The sequence below is a fragment of the Acinonyx jubatus genome, chromosome X (genome assembly GCF_027475565.1).
Source record: "Acinonyx jubatus isolate Ajub_Pintada_27869175 chromosome X, VMU_Ajub_asm_v1.0, whole genome shotgun sequence".
NCBI classification, from domain to species: domain Eukaryota; kingdom Metazoa; phylum Chordata; class Mammalia; order Carnivora; family Felidae; genus Acinonyx; species Acinonyx jubatus.
Window position 1 is genome coordinate 84,211,532 of NC_069389.1, and position 22,401 is coordinate 84,233,932.

The 22,401-nt window shown below is 36.6% G+C and overlaps 1 protein-coding gene across 1 annotated transcript in view; it reads left to right on the top strand.

Moving 5' to 3' along the window:
- Nucleotides 1-13,255, top strand: part of RADX (RPA1 related single stranded DNA binding protein, X-linked) — a 96,476-nt gene extending 83,221 nt beyond the window's left edge. Inside the window, exons 13-14 of the mRNA XM_027054891.2 lie at nucleotides 1,559-1,720; nucleotides 12,545-13,255. Of these exons, the coding sequence (XP_026910692.1) occupies nucleotides 1,559-1,720; nucleotides 12,545-12,675 (293 nt within the window). The 3' untranslated portion in view covers nucleotides 12,676-13,255. The remainder of the gene's footprint in view (nucleotides 1-1,558; nucleotides 1,721-12,544) is intronic.
- The last annotated feature ends 9,146 nt before the right edge of the window (nucleotides 13,256-22,401 follow it).

Sequence of the window (22,401 nt, forward strand, 5' to 3'; positions counted from 1 at the left end):
TGAGAAACTTAACAGGAACCCATGGGGGAGGGGAAGGGAAAAAGAAAAAAAGAGGTTAGAGTGGGAGAGAGCCAAAGCATAAGAGACTCTTAAAAACAGAACAAACTGAGGGTTGATGGGGGGTGGGAGGGAGGAGAGGGTAGGTGATGGGTATTGAGGAGGGCACCTTTTGGGATGAGCACTGGGTGTTGTATGGAAACCAATTTGACAATAAATTTCATATATTAAAAAAATAATAATAATAAAAAAGAAAAAAGAAAAAAATGAATAAACATTTAAAAAATTTAAAAAAAAAATCATCTGAGGGGAGACCTTACCACACTCCTTAAAGTTCTGGCATACTCCAGAGAAGCAGCCCATCCAGTCTCCCTTACCTACCTAAGGGAGACTCACAGCTACACTAGAGCCAATGACAACAGTGGGTCCAGCTTGTGAAGTATGCAACAGTGGAATTAAGATTGAGAAATACTACTCTCCTAATAGCACTGGAAGTATACATATTCCCAGGTTTTGGTTAAAATAACTGGTGAATATCAGATGTGAAGGTGGTGAATTGATTATACCTTTTGTAAAAGTATGAAACCAAAGTTGTGTTATGAGACCAAATAGCCTGTCCATTTTAAGCATGGCATGAGCAATGGACTCAGAAGAGAGGATTACATCTCTTAATACTGTACTATTTGTTAAAAGATAAGATCCTAAAACCAAAAGATAACCTTAAGTGTGTTCTGTACAAGGGAATAAATTTGTCCTGTAAAGGGCCAAGTAGTAAATGTTTGAGGCTTTGCAGGTCATACAGCATCTGTCTGAACTACTTAGTTCTGCTGTTTTAGTATGAAAGCAGCCATAGACAATATATAAATGAATGTGCATGCTCTATGGGGATAAATATTTATAGACACTGAAATTTGAATTGCATATAATTTTCACGTATCACAAAATATTCTGTTGATTTTTTTCAACCATTTAAGATTAAAAACAAAACATTCTGAGCTCATGGGTTGTACAAAGCCTGGTGCAAGCAAGATTTGACCCCCCAGGTTATAATTTGCTGACCCCTGTTCTAGACCTCTGTGAGTAATTGAAGTTTGTAATGTATAATTGAGGACACATGGGACCCTGTCACTACCATCCTGGCTTTGTTTGAGTCATACATCCCTAAGTCCAAATGGCAATAAGGGAACCAGTAGTAATCTCTGAATTGTTCTATCCTGTAATGGCCCCTCACATAATAACCAAGAAAGTGTTCTACATGTCTTCATTTATGTGACCAGGCCATCCTCTGGATGTTAAAATTGTAACCTTCTATCAGTAGGTAAAACATTTTGGATAGTTATTTTCAACAGTGATGATAAACTGCACTGAAGTGTCTTCTCTTTCAACCAGTAGCATGTATTTGTAAAGTTTTGCACAGCAAAGGGTTTAGTTCCTAGATTTGAAATCATGCTTTTATAGGTGTGAAGCTGTTTGGCACATGTCAGGATCAAACCAGCAAACCTGGCCTCATTAGCTCCATGTATTAACCCACTTTTAACAAACTGTGGTTTTTCTATAACAGGACTGAACCATGAGATAGCAATCGATGTTGCATTCCTGCCCATGTATTCTCCAGAAGATCTCCGTACATCTCAAATCGACACATTACTAACCTGCATGAACTACAGCTGTGTGTATCCGCAGGAAACACCTGGCAATGACAGACTGCCAAGAGCACTTGCAGGTAAGAGCATCTCAGTATTCCTTTCACCCCAAAAACAAAATTAATATTGTAAACAGTTCCAATCTTAAGATGTTACCATGTAACCAGTTACAGCCTTAACATTTAATATAATTTAAAGGGTTATTTGGCAAAGGTACCCCAAGACTTATATATGAGAGTATTTTTTTTATTTTTTTAAATTTTTTTAATGTTTTTTTATTTTTGAGAGAGAGAGAGCAAGAGCACGAGCAGGGTAGGGGCAGAAAGAGAGAGGGACACACAGAATCCAAAGAAGGCTTCAGGCTCTGAGCTGTCAGCACAGAGCCCAATGCGGGGCTAGAACTCATGAACACAAGATCATGACCTGAGCCAAAGTTGAACGCTTAACTGTTCAACTGGGTGACTGTTGAACTGGGTGACTGTCAACTGGGTGACTGAGCCACCCAGATTCCCCATATTTTTTTTAATTTTTTTAATGTTTATTCATTTTTGAGAGAGAGAGAGAGTCAGAACATGAGCAGAGGAGGGGCAGAGAGAGACACACAGAATCTGAAGCAGGATCCAGGCACCAAACTATCAGCACAGAACCTGATGTAGGGCTCGAACTCACAGACCACGAGATCATGACCTGAGCCGACGATGAACACTTGACTGACTGAGCCACCCAGGAGCCCCAAGAATATATTTTTAAATAAAATTATATAAATTAATGGTTTTTATTCCAGGCATACATTAAGAATTTTCTCTTATACTAGATTTCTAAATGTAAGTGTTCATTAGATTTAAGTGGTATGCACATGGAGCAGTACAAATTCAGCTCTTATTTTAACTCAGGTGAGATGATTTGCACCTTACAATTGCTTGAAATTTTAATACCTCCATAGCATAATATAGTGTGGTTGTTTTTTCTTATAAATGTTTAGTTATTCATGTGCTATGCAATAGATTCCTTGAGGACTGCTAGGAGCTTATGTAATCCCAATAGTGAAACCCTTCAACCAACCAATTGTTTAGGCTGCTACATAACAAACTGAACTTTAAATTACTTCTCTATTCCTGTGAAATTATGTGTCCAGTATAATTATCTACTTCCTGTTGTTATTTGTACTTCCTAAGCATGTAGTAAAGTTGCTGGCAGTTTTCACTGAGCTTATAAGGATATTACATTTAAAAGAGCTTCTAAGACAGCCATTATTATCTAGGGATTTTGCGGTGGGTCTTTGTAAGCTGATGAAACTCTTGAGTGTATATTGTTTTTCAACAAGTCTTATGAGCTATGCCTTTTGATGAAGTAACTCTTGGCAATAATGGTTACTGCAAACTGAGCTTGAATATCTGATTTGACAAGAGTCTTATTTTTTTTTCAGTTCATTTTTAGAAATAGTTTATTAGTTGACTTGCAGTATTACTTCCTACAATGCAGCTCTTTAGATTTCCAGAAATTCCAGATTTCTTAATTAGTGCCCTAATACATGGTTTAAATACTTATATACTCATTTTCTTACTTCATACAACATCTACTTCCATTAAATTTCTTCTGCTATATGTATGTTATTATTGGCATGAAATATCAAGGCAAAATTCTCAGCTACTTACTAGTTGCTAGTGCCAGTTTTTCTCCAGAAGTTACTAACATGGTCAAATGAAAAAACCTGGTACCCTTCTGCCAAAGCAGTTAATACTTGAGACATGAAGGGCAAGAAAATCAAAAGCAATCTAACTAAAAAAAAAAAAAAGAAAAATAAAAAAATGGGGCACCTGGGTGGCTCAGTTGGTTAAGTGTCCAACTCTTGATATTGGCTAGGTCCTGATCTCACAGTTTGTGAGTTCAAGCCCTGTGTCGGGTCTGTGCCAACAGCACAGAGCTTGCTTGGAATTCTGTCTCTCCCACTTTCTCTCTGCCCCTCTCCTGCTCTCTCTCTCAAAAAATAAATAAAAAATAAAAAAATAGAATTTTGATATTTAAAAAAAAGCAATCTGATTTGTTTCAAGTAGAATATGTCATGTTTTTCATGACAATGAATTATTAATAATAATAGTATCCATTTAGCTCTGTGCCAAGCATTGTGCCTGGGCATTTTACATAAGTTACAAATAATCCTACTAAGAGCCTTGAAAGGTAAACATTATTATCCCCTATTTATAGATGGCTAGAATGAAAAACAGAGAGATTCACCAGCATGGGTAACAGCTATCATTTCAGCTCAGATCTGTCAGCTTCAAAATATTTTCGTTCTTTCCATAACTCCAAACTGAAAGATAAAAATAAGTACAGAATAATGAAATGCTAATAGTATAACATTTGTATCACCTTTTAAACATTTCTATAGCTTGTTTTCTTTTTTACTATACAAGCTATATATGATCACAATTCAAAAATTCAAACAGCACACAAAGTTATAGGGTAAAAGTGAAAGTTCTCCTCCCTGCGTAGGCAGGCCCATCCCCTGCTGCCAACTCACTCATCTCCTCTCTAGAGATAATCAGTATTCTTTGAATTCTTTAAAATATTATTTTTGCATATAACAGTATATATTTCTCCCACCCCACACTTTTTTTTAAAGTCAGTATAGCTAGCAGAGTGTTCTATGAGTTTCAGGTGTACAATATAGCGATTCAACTATCCCGTACATCACCTGGTGCTCCTCATGACAAGTTCACTCGTTAATCTCCCATCACCTATTTCACCCATCCCCGCAACCACTTCCCCTCTGGTAACCATCATTTTGTTCTTTGTAGTTAAAAGAGTCTGTTTCTTGGCTTGTCTCTTTTTTTCCTTTGCTCCTTTGCTTTGGTTCTTAAATTCCACGTATGAGTGGAATCGTATGATATTTGTCTTTCTCTGACTGATTTATTTCACTTAGCATTTTACTCTCTAGCTCCATCCATGTCGTTGCACATGGCAAGATTTCATTCTTTTTTTACAACTCAGTAATATTCCATTGTACATATATACCACATCTTTATCCATTCATCTATCCATGGACACTTGGGCTGCTTCCATAATTTGGCTAGTGTAAATAATGCTGCAGTAAACATAGGAGTGCATATATCCCTTTGAATTAATGTTTTTCAATTTTTGTGTAAATACCCAGTAGTGCAATTACTGGATTGTAGGGTAGATCTATTTTTAACTTTTTGGGGAACCTCCAAACTGTTTTCCAGAGTGGCTGCACCAGTTTGCATTCCCAGCAACAGTACAAAAGGATTCTTTTTCTCCACATTCTTACCAACACCTGTTGTTTCTTGTGTTGTTGATTTTAGCCATTCTGACAGATGTAAGGTGATATCTCATTGTACTTTTGATTTGCATTTCCCTGATGATGAGTGATGGTGAGCATCTTTACATGTGTCTGTTGGCCATCTATAGGTATTCTTTGGAGAAACGTCAATTCATGTCCTCTGTACATTTTTTATTGGATTATTTGAGTTTTGGCTGTCGAGTTTTATACATTCTTTATATATTTTGGATACTAACCCTTTATTGGATATGTCATTTGCAAATGTCTTTTCCCCATTCAGTAGATTGCTTTTTTTGTTTTGTTGTTTCCTTTGTTGTGTGTAAACTTTCTATTTTAATGTAGTTCCAGTAGTTTATTTTTGCTTTCGTTTCCCTTGCCACAAGAGACATATCTAGAAATATGTTGCTATGGCCCATGTCAGGACATTACTACCTGAGCTCTTTTCTAGGATTTTTATGATTTCATGTCTCCCATTTAGGCCTTTAATCTATATTGAGTTTATTTGTGTGTATGGTATAAGAAAGTGGTCCAAGCTCATTCTTTTGCATGTAGCTGTCCAGTTTTCCCAGCACCATTTGTTTAAGACATTGTCTCTATCTCATTGGATATTCTTTCCTGTTTTGTCAAAGATTAATTGACCATATAGTTGTGGGTTCATTTCTGGGTTTTCTGTTCTGTTCTGTTGATCTGTGTGTCTATTTTTGTGCCAGTACCATACTGTGTTGAATACTACCACTTTGCGATATAACTTGAAGTCTGGAATTGTGATGCCTCCAGCTTTGCTTTCCTTTTCCAAAATTGCTTTGGCTGTTCTGGATCTTTTGCAGTTCCATATAAATTTTAGGATTCTTTCATCTAGTTTTGTGAAAAATTCTATTGGTGTTTTGGTAGAGATTGCATTAAATGTGTAGATTACTTTGGGTAGTATAAACATTTTAACAGTATTCTTCTAACCCATGAGCATGGAATGTCTTTCCATTTCTTTGTGTTGGCTTCAATTTCTTTTATCAGTGTTCTATAGTTTTCAGAGTACAGGTCTTTCACCTCTTTGGTTAGGTTTATTCCTAGGTATCGTTATTATTTTGGGTGTAATTGTAATGAGATTGTCTTCTTAATTTCTCTTTCTGCTGCTTTCATTATTACTGTATAGAAATGCAACAGATTTCTGCACACTGATTTTGTATCCTGCGATTTATTTATCAGTTCTAGTAGGTTTTCTACGTATAGTATCATGTCATCTGCAAATACCGAATGTTTTACTTCCTCCTTACCAATTTGGTTGCCTTTCATTTCTTTTTGTTGTCTGATTACTGTGGGTAGAACTTCTAGTACTATGTTGAATAGAAGTGGTGAGGGTGGACATCCTTCTCTTGTTTCTGACCTTAGGGGAAAAGCTCTCAGTTTTTTCCTCATTAAGGATTATGTTAGCTGTGGGTTTTTCATATATGGCATTTATGTTGAGGTTCCTTCTAAACCTACTTTGTTGAGAGTTTTTTTAAATCATGAATGGATGTTGTGCTTTGTCAAATGCTTTTTCTGTGTCTGTTGAAATGGTCATATGGTTCTTGCCCTTTCTCTTATTGATGTGATGCATCACGTTGATTGATTTGCAAATGTTGAATCACCCTTGCATCCCAGGAATAAATCTCACTTGATCACCCACACACACAGTCTTAAGGAAATACACATAAATGGAATTATAGTAAACATATCGTTCCATAACCACCTTTTTCCTCTTGACAATATATCTTGGATATCTTTCATATTTAGTATATAGAGAGATACTTCATTCATTTTAATACCTATAAATACATCACTGCGTGGATGTACCAAAATTTACTTAATCCCCTAGTGATGAACATTGAGATTGTTTCCAAATATTTTGGCTCTTAGCAAAGAGTACTGCAGTGAGTACCTATCTATCTATCTTTCTGTGTGTATGTATATATAATCTTTGTGTACTTACATACATATCTGTAAGATGAATTCTTGGAAGAGAAATCACTGACTCAAAAGATGTAGGCATTAAAATTTTTGTAGATATTGTCATCCAAAAAGTTTATGCCAATTTACACTTTTACCAAAGGCAAGAGTGCCACTTTACTCACACCCTTAGAAATGCTAGGTATTATTGTTCTTGTTAGTCTTTGGCAGACTGATGGCAAAAAGTTATTATTATCATTGTTTTCATTTGCTTATTTCTAAGCTTGAATATCTTCATAATGTTTGTCAGTTATATTTCTTCTTTCTATGAATTTTGTATGCTAGTTTTATTTTTCCATTTTTCTGTGAGTGTTCTTTTTCTTATTAATTTGTAGGTTTTCTTTGTATATTAGAGTTAACCCTTTATTGTGTGTTGCAAATAATTTTACACATTTTGACTAAATTTGTTCAGTGGGAGGCTTCTTTTGGTATTTTAAGTAATTTTATTTTTATATACTCAAATATATCAATCTTTTATTTTTGTGACTGCTGGTTTTATGTCATACTCAGAAAGGCATTACTTAGTCCAAGATTATTTTTTTAATTCACTGTGGGTTTTGGTACTTTTATAATTTCATTTTTGTACTCATATAATCTTTATTATGGCAAAATTTACATAAAATTTACCACTTTAACCATTTTTTAATTGTACAATTCAGTGACATTAAGTACACTGACAGTGTTGTGCAATCATCATCATTATCCATTTTTAGAAGTTTTTTATCATCCCAAACAGAAATTCTGGTACCATTAAATAGTAACCCTTCATTGCCCCCATCTCCCCAGCCCTTGGTAACCTCTATTTTACTTTCTGTCTCTATGAATTTGCCTATTCTAGGTGCCTCATATAAGTGGAATCATATAGTCTTTGCGAGTCTGACCTATGTCACTTGGTCATCCGTGTTGTAATATACAGAATGTAATATCCATGTGTGTAATATCAGAATTTCATTCCTTTTTATAGCTGAAGAATATTTCATTGTGTCTATATACCACATTTTGTTTATCCATTCATCTATTGATGGACATTTGGGTTGTTTCTACCTCTCGGCTATTATGAATAATTATTGTGAATAATTCTGCTATGGATATTGGTGTATAAGTATCTGAATCCCTGCTTTGAGTTCTTTTAGGAACATATTTAGGATTGGAATTGCTGAGTCATATGGTAATTCTGTATTTAACTTTTTGAGGAACCACCAAACCATTTTCCACACCAGCTGCACGATTTTACATTCCCACCAGCAATGCATACAGATCCCAATTTCTCTACATCCTCACCAATATTTGTTATTTTCTGTTTTTTTTTAATTTTTTTATGTGTTTTTTTTTTGAGAGAGAAAACACATGCGTGGGAGGGGGAGAAAGAGAGAGAGAGAGGGAGGGAAACAGGATCCAAAGTGGGCTCTGCACTGACAGCAGGGAGCCTAATGCAGGGCTCAAACCCACACACTGTGAGATCATGAGCTGAAATCATGAAGTCATGAAGTTTTTTGTTTTGTTTTGTTTTTTAATAACAGCCATCCTAAAGTGGTGTCTCATTTTGGTTCTGATTTGCATTTCTCTAATTATGAATGATGTTGGGCATATTTTAATATGCTCAGTGGCCATATATTCTTTGGAGAAGTGTATATTCAAGTCCTTTGACCATTTTGAATTGGGTTGTTTAGGGTTTTGTTGTTAATATGTCTTCATTTTTATAGTTTAAAATTTTAATCCATTTGGAATTTATTTTGGTATGGAAAGTGAAATAATGGACCTAGCTTTATTTTTTTCCAAGTAATTAGCTCTATTTCCCAAATCATGTGTTTAATAATGCTTACTGCTATAATGTCCTAATTGGTATCATCTTTAACTATGAGCTACAAGGATATGTGTGTGTGTGTGTGTGTGTATGTGTGTGTGTGTGTATGTGTGTGTTAAAGCTCTTCCATATCGTGTTTCTGAAATGTTTATCAATGGAGAAGTTAACTCAATGCTTTCAAATAGGAAGAAAGTGTGTATGTAATGCACATAAACATTTCATATATATATGCACATACATACACACCTTCTTCCTATTTGAAAGCATGAGTTAACTTCTCCATTGACAAACATTTCAGAAACACGATATGGAAGAGCTTTAACACATGTAAAAATACCAATTTTATTATTCCCTATGTAATCAGGGTTTCCCATATTATTTTTACAGGCAAGAATACTGTACTGTATTACAAGATAGGTTAGGTGGTTTTGCAGTTACAAAGCCACTTCAAAGTCTCTGTGACTTAACACAATAAATGTTTGTTTCTTGCTCAAGTTGAGTCTGACGCAATCAGACATTAGCTTTCTTCTCAGCAGTGATTCATGAATCCAGTCTGCTTACATCTTGTTGCAGCTTCAGCAGGAACAAGTAGCTTCTAGGGTTGTCTAGGCAGAGGAAGGAAGAGATGAAGGAGACACTAGCTTTTAATTACATTGGAGTGGAAGTGACATATCATTTCTACTCACATTCTTATTTCCCAGAGCTTACCTACATGATCCCATCCTAGCAACAAGAGATGCCAGGACACTTTGTCTTCTTCCCACGTGATCACCCATAAGAAAACGGAGTGAACACTCCACTGCCTTTTTCTCACTTTTTTGTATTTGTGACATTTCTAAAAGTGTACAATTTTTGTAAACAGTACTAACAATTTAAAGTGAAATTTAGAAAAACTCATTTTTTAGGTAAAAATCTGTAGTCCTTTTAAAAGAATCTCTATGTGATATAAATAATAACATCCTCATTTCATACTAGGTTTTCTTAAGTAGAGACTGATTGTTGATGATAATTTGAGTGCTTGCTGTGCATCACCCACCATCCTAAGTGCTTTACAGTCTATTTAATCCTCACAACATTCTGTGATGTAGTACCAGATGAACAGATTGAGAGGTTGTCATTTGCTCAAAGTATTAACACAAGTAGGCAGAGCTCCTCACCTAAACAGTAGATTTACTTAGACTTCATGTTTCAGGCACTCTGTAAGTCATTATTTATAAAGGTCAATATATGATAACAACTAGAATTATTAAGGTTTGGGTTGTTTCTTTTGGCATCAAATCTTGACATCTCAAAATCTTTCCAAAGCATCTAGGTTAAAGTCCATCCCCTTCAAAGAAGAAGAAAGTTATACAGTAGCAGCAGTTGTTATTATACTCATTGTGCATTAGTGAACTTGCACAGTTTTAAATCATTCATCAGATTTTGTGACATGTCTAGCAGAGGTGGCTTTAATTGTGAAGCTCATGGGGCACCTGGGTTGCTCAATCAGTTAAGCATCTGACTTTGGCTCAGGTCATGATCTCGCTGTTCATGAGTTTGAGCCCCGCATCGGGGTCTGTACTAACAGCTTGGAGCCTGCTTCAGATTCTGTGTCTCCCTCTCTCTGCCCCTCCCCCACTCACATTTTCTCCCTCTCCCTCTCCCTTTCTCCCTCCTTCTCAAAAATAAACATTAAAAAAATTAATTGTGAAACTCTTGAAGCCTAGGCTTGAAAAGCCTTCACTTGCTTTGATACTCTTTTGTATTTTATATTATTTTTCATAAACAACATGCCCTTCAGGTCCCACAAAACCTAGATCCAACACTGGCTTTTAGGCACAGGTGGTTTTTTTTTTAATGTTTATTTATTTTGAGAGAGAGAGAGCGTGCGTGTGCTCATGAATAGGGTAGGGGCATGAGAGAAAGGGAAAGAGAATCCCAAGCAGGCTCCACTCCCATCAGCACAGAGCCCAACACAAGGCTGGATCTCAGGGACCTGTGAGATCATGACCTGAGCCGAAACCAAGAGTCGGGTGCTTAACCTACTGAGCCACACAGGTGCCCCGAGGCACAATTTCAGAGATGTAACCCTAGTATACAAAGGTTAAGATCACATGCCTCAAAGCCAGACTGTGTACATTAGAATCACCATGTGACTTTGCTTAAGTTACTTAACCTCTAAATGATTTCATTTTTTCATATTTAAAATCAAGTCTTTATCTAGCCACTGAAGTCTGTGATCCATTAGCTTAGTAGCTGTCAGATAGTGTTTTGAAAGAGTTTCCTTAAACACCTGGAAGCGAGAAAGGAAACCAAGGAAAAAATTATCTCCAGTTTTTGCAGTTGGATCTGTGTCACGGCACCCCTTCAGTGCTTACCCAGGCTGTTTACAACTCTGTCTTAGCTTTCGCTTCCTGCTGTGCGGAGCCTGATGATCAGCCAGAGGTGAACAATTAGAGTTTTTATCAGGTCTTTTCTGAGCATGTGTCCAGCACTGAGTGTACATATAGCCTTCTTGATGCCCCAGTGTATACAGAAGCTTTTAAAAGCCCTTATTTCCCCCACATATCTTTTCCAACCCCTTCCTCCCCAGCTTTTTTAGTCTGGCTAATGTTTTTGTCTTAATGTGTTTTCAACAAAAGCCACTGGGGAAGCTACCCCAGTCATGGGAATGCTCCAAATCAGATGAAATGAAAGCAAGCCCTCATGTCTCCTTGAGCGAGCTGCCTTACAGGGCAAAACACACAACTACATCTTTGAGAATAAGTTCTGCATCGCACTATCTGGTACTAGCAGCCAGCACCAGGCGTGCCAGCTGCCATCTTCATGGCTGCTGCTGATACAGGTAGTAGGTGGGCAACGTAAAGTACCACAGCACATTCTTACCACAGTGCAGCAGCTCTTTCTTTATTAATCCTTCCCCCATCATTTTAAGTTTGTGTATAGATTCCAGAGTTCTGCAGAAGTTGATCTGAGAGTTTTTGCCAGCCTGTGAGTTGCTTTAGTTGAGGGACCCAGCCCTGAAATTGCCTACTCTGCCATTTATAGCAGTGTCACTCACCTGACCCATTTTTGATAAAGCTTCTTGAGAGTATCCAATGCTAAGTGTTAGTCAATAAAGCTACTTCAAAGGAAATATACCTTATTATTTTTTTAATAAGCTAAGTTTCAAACCAGATCTGTTTTATTTTTTTAAGTTTATTTATTTCAAGAGAGAGAGCAAGTGAGGTAGGGGCAGAGGGAGAGAATCCCAAGCAGGCCCTGCACTGCCAGCACAGAGCCCGACGCAGGGCTGGAACCCATGAACCATGAGATCATGACCTGAGCCGAAATCAAGAGTCAGTCGCTTAACTGACTGAGCCACCCAGGTGCCCCCAAAGGAAATATAGTTTAAAAGAAACTTCAGTTTCATATATGTATTTTGCTTTATGTCTTATAAGTTTTGTAAGTAATTGATAATTATGTTTCAAAATAGAAAAAATTATTTTTGTACTTCCTTGAAGTGTAACAATAAGTTGTTGACTTGGCACCATATAAATAAACTTGAAAACATGTAGACTGACTTTACCAAAAAAATTTAACAAGTAAATAACTAAATATGACTTTGGAATACCAGCCTGTATCTTGACATTATTAGTGGCATCTGTTTGATATAGTCACTGTTGTGTGCAGAAGTTAGCATAACGTAACTTTGATGACTGTGTGATAAATTGGAGGGAAGAGAGAGAAGATGAGTGACAGTGTTAATGTTATAATAAGAAAAAAGTCAGCTTATGTGATACTAAATCCAAGTAAATATTTAAGTATTTTACAATACAATCTGCTTTTTACTTTCAGGTGATATTATCAAAGCTGTAACTAAACTGGATAAAGTGCACATCGTTGGTATCTTGGATATCTGTAACTTGGGTAACAATAAGGTAGAAGTCTACCTGCACAAAATTTATAGCCCAACTAATACTTCTTAAAAGTTGGCAGATGAATTGGTTACAGGTTATAACGAAGGCACTGCGTTAAAGATACTCTGTCATTTTGTTGGTAATTTTAGTACCTGTTTTTCGACAAGAATATTACATAAGCTTTAAAGTTATTAAGTGGTTTCATGTTCATCTTGTGTTTGGAGCTAATGCACTTCATTTAAAGTTCATTACTGAAAAGTTCATTAAAACAGATTTTGTGTATCAAGAAAATTTACCTTCTATATAACTATTATCTTGACTTGTACTAATTTGTGTTCACTGTTCTATTTGTGGTGTTCCTTTATTCAAAAGCCTCAGCATAAGGCATCCTGACTTACAAAAGTAACTTCTCTTGAACATTTAACATGCTTTCACTTTTATTCACCTATAATGGGAAATTTTGCATTGCTTATATGAAGGTTAAATTCTCCTAAAGCGGTCAACCTGCATTTCTCACAACTATGGTAGTTACTGTCATTTTCAAAAGCACACATGGACTGTTATGGTTCATTTGCCTTGGTCTTCAGTTTGGTGAACTTTACAATGAGTGTGTTAAATTGTCTTAAGGCTTTCCACTCTTTATTGTGACCTCATATCCTTTGAATTTCTAAGTGAGTGTGATAAATTGTCTTAAGGCTTTCCACTCTTTATTGTGACCTCATATCCTTTGAATTTCTAAGTATTTTGACCAGTGTGTGAGGTTAAAGCCAGAGGCTACATATGCCTCTATTCTTGCTGTATTGATTTGTAGTTTTCGTACATGTAATGTGAGTTTTGTGAAAATTTATCTCATATTAATATTTTAAGTATGCATTTTGAAAATATAAAACAGTGACTAAGGGAACTGATTTTATTCTGGTTATCTGTTTTACTTCATCTTAGCTATAAATTGCCATTCCACATTTGCAAAGCCGTGTGGTTGACATCTATGTGGTTAGTGGATGAGCCAAAATGACCATCACATGAGAAAAAATATTCAGTGTCAAGATCAATCTAATTGTAGTTCAGCAATTAAATTGTGGGGTTTTCTTCTAGCCCTGTGATTCAGTGACTTCATATGCTGTATACTTTAAATGTTTTTGTGCAGCTCACAAATCTAAAGATAGATGTTGTACTTTGTTCATAAATGTGTTCAGCCTTTTGTTCTTTATAATTGTGTTTAAATGGTAATTAAAATAGTGAATCCTTCTTGTGTTAAAATTTTGAGTGTGTTATTAAAGTTAAAACACAATAACTTTTCTGGTCTCTTGTCTCATTTTGAATGTATTTGATGTCTCTCCTCTGTATTTTTGGCCTATAATAGACCTACATGTACTTGCCAAATAGCCAATATGATTCTTCCATATGGTTTGAAGACTTAATCAGATGGAATCTGGGTTTTTGTATGAAACTATTGCAAAATTTTTTTAAGTATTTATTTTTGAGAGTGAGAATGTGAACCAGGGAGGGGCAGAAAGGGGACAGAGGATCCAAAGCGGGCTCTGCACTGACAGCAGGGAGGCCGATGTGGGGCTCGAACTCACAAACAGTGAGATCATGACCTGAGCTGAAATCAGATGCTCAACCAACTGAGCCACCCAGGTGCACCAAACCATTATAAACTTTAAAAGGCAATTCAATTTTACTGACATATAAGTGTTGGGGAAGGAAAAAATTAATACTTAAATAGCTATTGACTAAAAACCTCAGGCTGAGATTTCAAAACTACACACTTTAACAGGTATAATTTCTGTTCTCATATTTAATGAGAAATATGGCTATTTTTGAAGTTTTAGGATCTTTAAAAACAACTTCCCTGGTGATTTATTTTATATTCTAGCAGTGTTTCTATCTATATTTGAAGTTAAACATCTGTGTCCACATTTCTGGTTGTTGTAAAATTGGATACCTATGGTAGCAGTTTCCAAAGAAAAATACCAAACTACCATCAGAAGAACTTAACCTTTAAATGACAATATGTGTTCATTAGTTCCAGAGACACACAAATATATTACTGTAATGTCACCTTCATGTCAATAAATCAATTAGTAAATTCTGAAATATTAATCTACTGGAGGACCACAGTCTCTAACTTTAGATGGACCATGAGATATACACATTGAAATCCTTTGGTAAGCTATTAAAGAAACAATCTGAGGGGTGCCTGAATGGCTCAGTAGGTTAAGCGCCTGACTTTGGCTCAGGTCATATCTCACAGTTCACAAGTTCAAGCCCCGTGTCGGGTTCTGTGCTGACAGCTGAGCCTGGAGCCTGCTTCAGATTCTGTGTCTCCCTCTCTCTCTGCTCCTCCCCTGCTTGCTCTCTCTCTCTCTCTCTCTCAAAAATAAACATTAAAAAAAAAAGAATTTGAGCACGTTCTCTCTGCCATTTTTTTTCTTCAGGGAATTAGCCTGCATTCATTTTATTCTTATTAAGAAAGGGTTTTTTAAGAAATTAGTCTCATCCTTATCACCAAATAAGGGTGACACTAATAACATTTGATATTTTTAGCTATATACCCTCTGCCAATATGGACTGCTGATTGTAACGAATTCTGTTATTCTAAAGTCATTTTGTGGAGTGCCTGAGTAGCTCAGTTGGTTAAGTGTCCAGCTCTTGATTTAGGATCAGGTCATGATCTCACAGTGGTGGGATCAAGCCTGGTGTTGGGCCTGCTTGGGATTCTGTCTCTCCCTCTCTCTTAAAATAAATAAAATCATTTGTATGGTTCATACTGGTTACTGTTTCACTGGTTTCCTTTACATTTCCTCTATTTTTCTTTTTTAAGCTTTGCTACCTAAGAATTAGCAGGCAAATTGATGGGAGGTGAAATATGTATTATTTGGTCCAGATTATTTTAGTAATCAACTACTTTTAGTAAAGAAATTTTAGGAAAAAAAGATTTAAAAATGATCAGCAAAACAAGATTTGGATATTATCTGATGATTTCAGTTCTTTGAGATTATTTTCTAGTCAAGTCATATTATATTTGTGTCTATTGTCCAAAATAACAACATGGCATATAAACTTACTTCTTGGTCCAGGTCTTACCACTTATTATTTTATCTTCATTCTTACATTGTTATGTTGATACCACTTGTAGCCCTAAGTTTTTGTTTTCCTTTATGATAAGAAACAAAAAGTAGATTTTGAAAAAACAGATTTAAAGCTAGCCATGGGTCTGTCCCTAAGTGCCTGTGAAATTTTAAGGAAAGCCACTTAAACTGCTTGGCCTTCATTTCCTTATTTGTAAAATTTGCACAATAATGGTCCCATCCAATTCTATGATTCTTTGGGTCTATTAACATAGTTATTAGAACACTGAAAATGTGTTTGTGTTATTTCTATGTCTTTCATGAAGATGTGATTTTCTATGAAGAGCATTTTAATATGATTAGACCATTTGTCAATTATAGCAGCTCATTGTAACAAAAAACAATTGAAGTATTTTAATCCCAGGTGTTTTTTTACTGCTAGTGTTCTTCCTAACTTGTCACCTTTCAGTGATTTTATTTTCAAAAAAGAAATCTAAAATATTTTAGCTGCTTTATTTTTTTTATTTTTTAATGTTTATTCATTTTTGAGAGAGAGAGAGAAAAAGAGCGAGCATGAATGGGGGAAGGGCAGAGAGAGAGGAAGACACAGAATCCGAAGCAGGCTCCAGGCTCTGAGCTGTCAGCACAGAACCCGATGCAGGGCTCAAACTCATGAACCGTGGGATCACGACCTGAGCCAAAGTCGGATGCTTAACCGGCTGAGCCACCCAGGTGCCCCATGTTAGCTTTTTTTAAATGATAGGCACATCTTCATTGAAAAGCAACACTTTCTCAAGAATTTGAATATCCCTTATGTGATTCTGAGATTATTGTATCTGACTTCTAGTAGCTTAGGATCTAGAAGTTGCCCCTAACAAGGTTTTAATATCTATTTTGTATGTGGAGGAACTAAAACAGAAAAAGACTAAATGATTTAATGTAAAATTGCCAAAGCAATTAAATTATAGGGTTAGGCTTATAAATTCAAGGTTTATTTCTTTAAACTCTCATTTGTGCATAAAATAAAATGTCTGAATAATAGTAAAATTTCATGTAGTATACCAAATCACTGTGAGATAAACTTCTCCAAATCCTGGGGCTCATAAAATAATAAGCCAAACTATTGCAACATACCTCCAAGTATGTGAATGCCCACTCTGTGGCAAGCACTGGGGTTAGCACCAGGAACACAGCACAATACAAGCAAAAACACATGGCCCCTATTGTCATACAGCTTACAATGTTGTGGAGGAGAAAGACATTCAAATAATTGCACAAAAAGTGAGATAAGTGCTACAAAGGAAAGATATGTGGTTTATATTAGATCTTTTAAGCAAAGGAAACCACGTTGGGCAGTGGGGTGTGCACCGTGAAAGTTTTTCCTGAAGGAGTGGATGTGTGTTTGAGCACTTGAGTCAGAACTCATATGGCTGAAGTGCAGAAAGTGGCTTACAAGATGAGACCAGCAAATTGACAAAGGCTCCTGCAAGCTATGCAGAACCTTATAGGCCATAATAAGGATTTTAGTTTTTTAGTTTATATCTTCAGAGCACTGGGAAGCCATTAAATGGTTTATGGCCAATATACATCATGATTCAATTTATGTTTTGGAACGGTCACTGTCTCCTGGAAGGAGAATAGATATAAAGAGGTTGCCAGAGACTCCTAGTTGGACCCTAATAACTACTCTTCTGTAGTAATATATCTGTCCATCTTTAGCTGGGTGCATGGCTACCTACAATAAAGAATACTTCCCCATGCTTTCTTTGTCACTAGATGTGGCCTTGTGACTAAGTTCTCACTAAGTTCAGGAGTGAGCATCAGTGATCTGTACAATTACTAAACCATTTCCTCAAAGGTTGTAAAGGAATGCTCTCTTTTCCCTTTCCATCCTCCCCCACCCCCCGCCCCACCCTTCCTGCTGGATGAAATGTGAGCATGGCAGTGAGACATCTTGGATCCAACATTCTAGGGATGTCAACCCAACCAGCTAGTAGGAGACTAGGCCCGTGGCAAGGCCATACCAGCTTTGTACTTCTTACCTGTTTGGGCTGTTACATGAGAGAAAAATAAGCTGTCTCATTTATGCCACCACTATATTGGGTCTCTGACCAACAGCCCAGTGTGTATACTACTAATGCAGGAGGCAGAAGTGAAAGCAAGGGGACCAGCTGAATGACAAATGATATCAACAGAGGTGGATATAGTCCTTATAAGTTTCAGAGATAACCTTAAAATATAGATTCAGGCATCTTGCCTGATTCTATTGGTCCAGTTCTTAACAAATTCTTACTGAAAGAAAAAAAAATTTTTTAACGCAAAAAATTCTCCTCACCCTTCCCCAGAATCACAAAGGCAATTTCTTAGTAACCAAGTAAAATGTAGATGACTTTCATGTATCTTTGCTGTCATATAGTCCTAGGCATATTTGACTTTGGACATAAAGTGTTTTGTAATATCAGATCTCAGTTATTTCTTTTATTCAGTGTGGGCTAATATTAAAATTAATTTTTATTCATTTGAAACATACACCAAGTTAGAATCACCGAGTACAGATTTTGAAGTGTGCAACAGGTAATCAAGGGTTACCTGTATTCTATTAGAGACACAGTTCTGTGATTCCTCATCTTTAAAACGTTGGGTTTGCCATAACGGTTGTTCAATCATATGGAGAAATTTGAAATGTTCTTTGCCTAAGAGGTGACTAATTCCCCTCTCTATGCCTTTATTAATATTGATAATGTACCTTTGCTAAGATACATAATATTTATTAAGGTAGTCAAGATGCAAGTAATTGAAAAAGTCCAATAATATTAAATATTTGAACAATAATGTAGAGCAGTGGTTCTCAAACTCGGCTTCCTAATGGTATTACCTGGCAAGTTTTAAAAATTACTATGCCTACGTGTCACCCCCAAGTTTCTGATTGGGGTGTAGCCTGAGCATCAAGGCAGTTAATAGCTCCCCAGGTGATTCTAATGTGCAGACAATTTTGATAAACACTGATATATATTACTGTTTAAAATTTTTTAATGTGTATTTATTTTTGAGAGCGTGAGCAAGGGAGGGGCAGAGAGAAAGGGAGAGAGAGAATCCAAAGCAGGCTCCACGCTGTTGGTGCAGAGCCCGATGTAGGGCTCGAACTCACAAACCACAAGATCATGAGCCAAAGTTGGATGCGCAACCGAGCCACCCAAGCGCCCCTATACAGTACTGTGTAAAGCACTTGTCAGTTTTATTAGAGCTCAAGCTTTACCCAATACCTTGACCTCCAGTTTAGGTACTACAAGATTCAGCTACTCCCAATACAGTGTCATCGTGAATTGTGTTGAGAGGAAAGAAAACTTAAAAATTGATAGTTTTTAAACAACTTTTATTTTCATAGAGTTCTGGCATGTCAGATCTAGGAAAGGCCTTAAGGATAAATAAATTCAAATCCAACCTCCTTTATTGTGTAAACGAACAAAAAGCCCCAGAGAGGTTTTTCTTTTCCTGAGGATATAATACTTAGATGTTGCAGAGCCAACACTTGTGCAAACTTTTGATTTGTAATATACTTCAAAAATGTTCGGAATATCACCTAAAATACAGATAAACATAGAAATATAGATTGTACAATGAGTAAATGTACAATATGTAGATAAGACAAGTATAGATTGGAAGTTGAAGCACAATGAGGTTGAAATAAAATGGGGCGCCTGGGTGGCTCAGTCGGTTAAGCATCTGATTCTTGATCTCAGCTCAGGTGTTGATCTCAGGGTCATGAGTTCAAGCCCCACATTCAAGCCTACTTTAAAAAGAAAAAAAAAGATGTCAGAGAGTCTGTCAAAACCACAACTAGATTCTATATGATTTTCATCATGTCCAAGTTGTATGATCTAAAGTTTTTCAATTGTAAAGTGCTTAAGAATTACCTGGAGAGCTTATTTAAAATGTGGATTCCTAGATATTTCCCTCAGATTCTGATTCAGTATGACTTGGAGTAGGACCCAGGAACCTTCGTTTTTAATAAAATTCCAAGTGGGTATAATGTAGGTGTTCCATAAACTAAACTTTAAAATCACTGAATAAGCACTAGACCACTCACGCCCCAGCAAATTACCTTAAGAGTTAACAGAGGGGAGCCTGGGTGGTTCAGTCAGTTAAGTGTCCGACTTTGGCTCAGGTCATGATCTCATGGTTCCTGAATTCGAGCCCTCCATCAGGCTCGCAGCTGTCAGCACAGAGCCTGCTTCAGATCCTCTGTCTCCCTCTCTCTCTGCCCCTCCCCTCCTCTCAAAAATAAACTTAAATAAAAAAGAGTTAACAGAAAAATTACATCAATCTAAGATTGTCAGTTGCAACTCTCTTAAAGGCATAAAAGGAAACAAATGCACTTATATACAAGGAATATAATGCTGGTTACCATATAAAGTCATGCACTTTATATATACTTTTACCATATAAAGTCATGCACTTCAACCTTCAGAGAAATTTTATTTTTTTATTTTTTTTAAGTTTACATATTGATTTTGATGCAGAGAGAAAGGGAGAGAGAATCCCAAGCAGTCTTGTGCTGCCAGCACAGAGCCCGACCCAGGGTTCAGTCTCACAAACCATGAGATTATGACCTGAGCCGAAATAAAGTGTCAGATGCTTAACCAGTTGAGCCACCCAGGCACTCCAGAGAGTGATTTTAAATAGTTTAGTAAAATTCTCTTTAATACACCAGCACTGCCACATGGTGTTATGGGGAAGTTGTCATTTTTAAGGCCTTTAATGACTTGACTTCAGCAAAAACTATAATGTGAAGACCTGTAACTAGTATGTTAAGACCAACAAAATTTCTAATGGATTCAGCTCACTTCTCACTAATCTGTTTTTAAACTATTTCATGGGAAGTTTTTCCTTTGGAAACAATTCAATAACTGGTAGGAAAAGTGAAATCAAACTTCTGGGACTTGACTAATTATTTGCATGTTGAATGCTGATGTTGCATTTACCATAAATGTCTACCAGCAATCAGAAAGGTAATGGTTTTTGGCAATAATAACACTTCTGTTTTCAATTTGATAGTTTTCTTTGTCCAGTGAGTACAGGCTTTATTATGAATTTGACCATCAAAATCATAATGCTAATCGCGAAATAATGAACTATTTGAGTTTATTCTTAAGTAGATGACAAGCTAATACACCTAGACCTTTAAACTTTTCAGTTCAATTCCATGAATAATTATTAACTGATTACTATGTGTAAGGTGCTTATAATACTAGATATGGGGGAGGAGGATACGCAGATGACTAATAAACAGCTATAATATGATAGAAAGGTTTATATTTGTATTGTGCATCTGTTGGGATTTTATTCATCAGGTTCTACTACAGATTTCCTGAACTCCTCCCCTCCTCTGAATAGTGTTCACTTTTGGTTCCCACCCACAGGGACAACTCCAACACTATTATGTCAGATGCCTAAAGACAGATAAGAAGTAGGGGAAGAAATAGCTTCATTGATTATCTCATTCAATAATGTCTCCAGGGTGCCTGCGTGGCTCAGTAGGTTACAGCTGACTCTTGGTTTTGGCTCAGGTCATGATCCCACAGTTTTGTGAGTTCGAGCCCCCGCATTGGGCTCTGTGCTGACGGTGCAGAGTCTGCCTGAGATTTTGTCTCTCTCTCTCTCTCTCTCTCTCTCTCTCTCTCTCTCTCCCGTTTCCTCCCTCCCCCATTCACACTGCCTGTCTCTCTCAAAAATAAAACAAATTAATTTAAAAAAAACAACGTCTCCTATTTTCCTATTTTCTGTTGTCCTGTTCCCTTGACTCTAGTGGTCTGATTCCAGACTACTTTCCTTGGACTTCAGACTACCATCATGCCTGCCTTCCTTTTGACCCAGTGTCCTTCTGCTTCTCTGACAGCCTGATGCCTGTTTGTCTTGTTTGCTGACTCTTGGCCCAGACTCCTGATATCTCTGTCTTGTCCATTTATCTACTTCTTCACCAGCCCTTAGCACATATTGGAATCTCCCTACCCCAGCTACTTGCCTCAACCAATTGACCCTCAGCAATATTTATCAGTGCCCTCCTGATTAAAAGCAGAGCTAACAATAAAGGAAATAATGGCATAAATAAATCTGTTTATACATCTGAAAGAACTAGAATTTAAAATACTTAGTGTTAAAAATGAAACCTTGACTGATCTTTTGTTACAGTATAACACATGGGACATAAAAATTAATGGAATGTGGCAACTCAAGTATCAGGCAATCAAATATTTGAGTGCCTACCACAGGCAAGGCATTGTACTTGAAAGGGTCCCTAGCCACTGACATATGTTTACTTTTCAATGAACAAAGTGGCAGAAGATATTCCTTGGGGAGCCTGTTAAGAAAAATTCCACAAAGAAATAAGAGGGTAAAGGGCTTTAAAATCAATTCTACTGCTACTATAGCAGTTAAACTTACGGATCTTCACTTATTTCTGGCAGAACTGGTTGATAACATATTTCAGCAGGGCTTGGAAAACCAGTTTTGTGTTTTAGATATTCTGAGAGAGGTGACTTTCAGCCTGGTCACGTGGGGTTCCCAAGAGTCCAGTTCCTCATTCCAATCCACTCCATGTTTATTAAACTGCATTAGCTGAAACATTAAGAAAAAAAATCTCAGTGCAGGAAGTCATCCAATCCTGATAAGTTGACATGTAGAATAAAGTTTATGGTGTTATTTATTGCGAACGTAGTCCTCG